Source organism: Mus caroli, chromosome 9, assembly GCF_900094665.2.
Source record: "Mus caroli chromosome 9, CAROLI_EIJ_v1.1, whole genome shotgun sequence".
Taxonomy (NCBI): Eukaryota; Metazoa; Chordata; class Mammalia; order Rodentia; family Muridae; genus Mus; species Mus caroli.
The window spans coordinates 77933388-77939455 of record NC_034578.1 but is presented as its reverse complement, the minus strand read 5'-3'; the positions used below and the strand labels follow the sequence as shown (position 1 = coordinate 77939455).

The 6068-nt window shown below is 47.0% G+C and overlaps 1 protein-coding gene across 1 annotated transcript; it reads right to left on the bottom strand.

Annotated features, from left to right (window-relative positions):
• Positions 1-2510: 2510 nt before the first annotated feature.
• Positions 2511-5766, bottom strand: LOC110301443 (DNA replication licensing factor MCM2-like). Its single transcript, XM_021171911.2, is given in 1 exon segment — positions 2511-5766. A coding segment is annotated over 1 exon segment (2718 nt). The 5' UTR covers positions 5755-5766; the 3' UTR covers positions 2511-3036.
• Positions 5767-6068: the final 302 nt, after the last annotated feature.

The following is a 6068-nucleotide window of genomic DNA, read 5'->3' as shown; positions in this document are numbered from 1 at the left end:
TTCTGAGGAACTGCCAGACAGATTTACACAGTGGTTGTACCAGCATGGAATTCCACCAAAAGTGGAGGAATGTTCCTCTTTCTCCATATTCTTAACAGGACCTGCTGTTATCTGAGTTTTTGATCTTAGCCATTCTTACTGGTGTGAGGTAGAATCTCAGGGTTGTTTTGATTTGCATTTCCCTGATGACTAAGGATGTTGAACATTTCTTTAAGTGATTCTTAGCCATTTAAGATTCCCCTGTTGAAAATTCTCTGTTTAGCTCTGTACTCCATTTTTAATAGGGATATTTGTTTCTCGGGAGTCTTTCTTCTTGAATTTCTAGTAAATTTCTGATATTAGCCCTCTATCAGATGTAAGATTGGTAAAAATTTTTTCCCAATCTGTGGATTGCAGTTTTGTCCTGTTAACGGTGTCTTTTACCTTATAGAAGCTTTTCAATTTATGAGGACCCATTTGTCAATTCTTGATTTTAGATTATAAGCCATTGGTGTTCTGTTCAGAAAATTTTCTCTGTGTTAATGTGTTCGAGATTCTGTCCCACTTTCTTTTCTATTAGATTCACCATATCTGGTTTTATATGGAGGACCTTGATCCACTTGGAATTGAGCTTTGTACAAGGATATAAGAATAGATCAATTTACATTCTACATGTTGACCACCAGTTGAAACATTACCAGTTGTTGAAAATGCCCTTTTATCCACTGAATGGTTTTGGCTCCTTTGATAAAGATCAAGTGACTATAGGTGTGTGGGTTCATTACTGGATCTTCAGTTCTATTCCCTTGTTCTACCTGTATGTCTCTGTACCAATACTATGAGGTTTTTATCACTATTGCTTTACAGTATAGCTTGAGGTCAGGCATGGTGATTCCCCCAGAAGTTCTTTTATTGTTGAGAATGATTTTTGATATCCTGGGATTTTTGTTATTCTAGATATACTTGAGAATTGCTCCTTCTATCTCTGTGAAGAATTGAGTTGGAATTTTGATGGGGATTGCATTGAATCTGCCGATTACTTTAGGTAAGATGGTCATTTTTACTAGGTTAATCCTGCCTATGCATGAGCATGGGAGATCTTTCCATCTTCTGAGGTCTTCTTTGATTTCTCTTTTCAGGGATTTAAACTTCTTGTCATATAGATCTTTCACTTGTTTGGTTAGAGTCACACCAATGTATTTTATATTATTTGTGAATATTTTAAAAGGTGTTGTTTCCCTAATTTCTTTCTCAGCCAATTTATCCTTTGGTTAGAAGAAAGCTACTGATTTGTTTGAGTCAGTTTTGTATCCAGCCACTTTGCTGAAGTTGTTTACCAGCTGTAGGAGTTCTCTCATGGATTGTTTTGGGTCACTTATGTATACTATCATATCGTCTGCAAATGGTGATATCTTGACTTTATCCTTTCCAATTTGTATCCCTTTGATCTCCATTTGTTGCCTAATTGCTCTGTCTAGAACTTCGAGGACTATATTGAATAGATCGGGGGATAATGGGCAACCTTGTCTTGTCCCTGATTTTAGTGGGATTGCTTCAAGTTTCTCTCCATTTTGTTTGATATTGGCTATTGTCTTGCTGTATATTCCTTTTTTTATATTTTGGTATGGACCTTGAATTCCTATTTTCTTCAATACTTATAGAATGAAGGGATGTTGTATTTTGTCAAAGGTTTTTTTCAGCATCTAATGAGATGACCATATAGTATTTTTTTATTTGAGTGTGTTTATATAGTGGATTATGTTGATGGATTTCCGTATATTGAATTATCCCTGCATCCCTGGGATGAAACCTACTTGATCAGGATGGATGATAATTCTCATGTGTTCTTGGATTTGGTTTGCAAGAGACTGCCCCACTAGGAATCCATCCCATCTGCTGACCCAAACCCTAGACACTGTTGCTGGTGCCAAGAAGTGGTTATTAACAGGAGGCCATTATAGCTGTCCCTTGAGAGGCTCTATCAGAGCCTGAGCAATACAGATGTGGATGTACACAGTTAAACATTGGACTGAGCTCAGAGACCCCAATGGGTAAGTTAAGGCAAGGACTGTAGAAGCTGAAGCAGTTTGTTACCTCATAGGAAGAACAACAATATCAACCAACCAGTTACCCAAAGCTCCCAGGGACTAAATCACCAACCAAAAATACATAGGGGGTACCTAAAGCTTCATCTGGATATGTAGCTGAGGACTGCCTTATCTGACATCACTGGGAGGGGAGCCCCTTGGTCCTGTGGAAGGTTGAAGACCCAGGATAGGAAAACACTAGGCCGCTGAGGCAGGAGTGGGTGGATGGGTGGGAGAGAACCTTCATAATGGCTGGAGGTTGGAGGAGGGTATAGAAGGCTTATGGAGGGGAAACTGGGAAGGGTGATAACATTGGAAATGTAAATAAATAAAATAACCAATTTGAAAATAGAAAGACAACAATAGAGTCTAGAAAGTAAGTTAAAGTCCAGTCTCAGTGACTTAGTGAGAATTTGTTTCATATTCTTTTTTTTTTTTTTTTAGCACTATTTAGGTTTTATTCAAATCTATTAAAAAATAAACTACAAGAAACTGTACAACAAGCGAATGAAGGCACTGGCTAGGTGGGAAGAAACCCGTAAGAGGAGCATGGGCCCTCAGCAGACAGGGTCTTGTGCTCCTCCATCACAGGCTTTGAGAATGTTCTGGAAAAGTTTGCAAATACCTCTAAGTTGCTCTTTGTCTAAAAGGGAAACAAACAGTCCAGAAACACTATGTATGCCAAAACAGCAATAGTTTTTTTGATAAAGTCTGTCACCTGAACACAACCCCAGCCTTCTAAAGAGCCTTGGACAGAGGGTCTGGCCAAGAAGAGTGCTCTAGAGGGGGGCAGAAGAATAAATAGCCACTTAACGCTATAGCCTTGGCCTAGGGGCTCATGGGTAAAGGTCTGCATTAAGCCATCCTCCCACCCCTATACAGGGCACCAAGCCCCGGCGGAAGTGGGAAGTGATGTAGGCTCAGCGTCGTGACCGAGCCTCATTCAGACATAGAGACCCCTGTGCTGGTCTCAGAACTGCTGTAGGATCAGTTTGCGTTTCAGGTCACGGCTGAACTTGTTGAATTTGAAGAGGTCGCTGTCGTAGAAGGCAGAGAGGTTGTGGATATTGATTTGCCTGGCCTTGTCCATCAGATCCTTCTCAGGTATTTCAATGGTGTCCTGCTGGGCCCCAAAGCGGTTGCGTTGATATGTCACCTGCTCAGCCACCAACTGCTTCAGTATGAAGAGCAGCAGATCATTGTTATCTTGCCGGAAGGAGAGATACCGGGCAAAAGTCTTGCGCATACTCCGCATGACGCTGAACTTCTGGGTGTCAATGAAGCTCTCCATCATCACGCGGATGGCCATGTTGACATCGTCTTCCATCACGTAGTCCCGCAGGTGCATGCGTGCATGGGCCTCGGCCATGCGGATCATGGACTCGATGTGGCGCACCGTGATGGGAATGCTGCCCGTTGCCATGGACTCCTTCCTCAGGTCACTGTACATCCTGGCCACTTTATCCTGGTCCATCTGGTTGAGCTTCGGGTGGACCCTCTCCTTGGCATAAATGATATACTNCTTCAGCACCTCCTGAGGCAGGGGCTCCATGCCGTATGTGTTGGGCATGGCCGGCTCCAAGGGGCCACCGTTAGTCANCCCTTCATCCTTCTTGTTGCTGGGGTGGTGTCTGACGTGGCTGCCAACCACAAAGTGGGCCAGCATCTCATCCTGAACTGGATCAACAGTGTCCCTCACCACACACAGGACATCAAAGCGGGAAATGATGGGCTCTGTGAGGTCTACATTCTCTGAGAAGGTCAGTGAAGGGTCATAGCGGCCTCCTATGGGGTTGGCAGCAGCTATGACAGTGCAGCGGGCTTGCAGCGAGGTAACGATGCCAGCCTTGGAGATGGAGATGCTTTGCTGTTCCATGGCCTCGTGGATGCTGGTCCTGTCCTGGTCATTCATCTTGTCAAACTCATCAATGAGACACACACCCCGGTCAGCCAGAACCAGGGCCCCCGCCTCTAAGGTCCACTCTCTGCTGACGGGATGCCGCTGAACGTATGCGGTGAGACCCACGGCTGANGCACCCTGGCCAGTGGTGAAGATGGCACGGCTAGACACTTTCTCGATGTATTTGAGGAATTGGGACTTTGCTGTGCCAGGGTCCCCACACAAGAGCACATTAATGTCACCTCGAACCTTGTGCTTTCCACCTGGATTCTTGGGCTCCCCTCCAAACTGGGCCAGAGCCAGGCCTCTCTTGATGTCTTCATGCCCATAGATGGAGGGTGCAATGCTGGCAAAGATCTTCTCTCCAATTTGCTGATCCTTGGAGAGACCGGTGACCATCTTCACGTCCTCATCGGTGAGCTCCCCCACAGCGACTTTGTTGTCCTTCTTGGCAACATGGTTGGCCAAGATGATAGTGGCAAAGACTGGAAAGCCGTTGGCGGTGTTAAGCGAGCCGTCATAGTTATTGTGGTAAATGCTGGTCAGCTCTATCTCGTCCCCTGGCTTGCAGCTGTCCACCAGATCAGCGAGGAGAATGGCATCCTTGGAACGGGGCAGTCAGCCAGCCGCCACCTTGCCCGGACTCTCCTGGATGCGGATACGTTGGTAGTTCTGATAGATGGTCTCCTCCATGTTGATCTCAAAGGGCCCAGCAGACTGGCACTCAGGGCAGGANCCAGGCTTCACCTCCTGGTTCTGGGACTGGCAGAAAGGCCCCAGTACAAAGTTGCACTTGCTACAGTTGTACTTGACCATGCTGAGCTGGGGCAGGACTCCGGTGCAGCTGGTCACCACGCCACTGGTACGGATCAGCTGGTTCAGGTGCAACTGCCTCAGTGAACGCAGCTCCTCCACCAGAGGCAGGTGGGAGATGCGCACATGGATGTGGTTGGTGATACGGTCATATTTAGGGTACATGGCCAGCACGACCTCCAGGGCAGCCTCGTCAAAGATCTGCAGCAACTCAGCCGGTGCTTCCGGCAGGAAGTATGCCAACACGTGCTCCCGGGCTGCCAGGTCTTCATAATTTACCACCAAACTCTCACGGTTCTCTTTGCACATATCACTGATGNGCTCCTTGAAGACGTTGTGGCCATGGCTGTCCACGTGGGTGCGCAGGAAGTTCTTGAAGCGGTGGTGGATCTCCAGCCTGGGCCCTGCCATGCTCACCCACTCGCGCACTGAGTGGCCCTTGAGGTCCTCCAGGTTCTCAATACTCTCGATCATCTCTTCATCCTCCTCGCCATCCTCTGTGGCGCGTTCTACNTGGCGGCGCTTACGGGCAGGCCGCTCCTCATCTTCCTCGTTACTGTCATAGAGCAGCCCCCGGCGCATGCGTCCCAGGCCTCTGCCAGCCTCACGGTCCCGCTGCCTCATGGTCCGCTCAGCTGCCTCTCTCTGACTGGCTGTCAGCTCCTCCACATCTTCATCATCCAGGGCCAATCCCTCTGCCTCGTAGACATCGAGCTCCGGAATGGGACGGTAGTCTCTCTCCATGCCATCACCAATGAGTTCCTCTCCATCCTCTTCTTCCTCCATGGGCCCCTCNGTGCCCAGCAGCCCCTCAGACTCATCTTCAAATGGGGGGAGGTCTCTGCCAGGGCTGGAGGTCAGGGCGTCAGCACGTCTGGAGCTGCGGCCTGGGCTGGAGGTGAGGGGATCACTGATCCGGCGCCGCTGACGGGCAGGGCTAGATGCTGCNGAGAGAGACTCAGAAGACTCCGCCATGTCTGCGCTAGCTCCACCGCCTTGTTTCATATTCTAAAGGTATGTGAGGACTGGGCTGCAGCTTAGAGATTTACCTTGGCTAGCATGCATGAAGTCCTATATCCAGTACCCAGGACCTCAAGCAAATACGTAAAAATGAAGTAAAATACAAAGGTATTAACAGAACAGGCCAAAAGCATATGTAAATATTTAAAATATATATATCATGTGTGTGGTAAACATTTAATAAAACAGAAAACTGAAGATAAAATCAATAGCTTGTTTCAGAGAAAGAAAATCTCTGTGTGTATCTGGGAAGATGAAATTAAAGACTT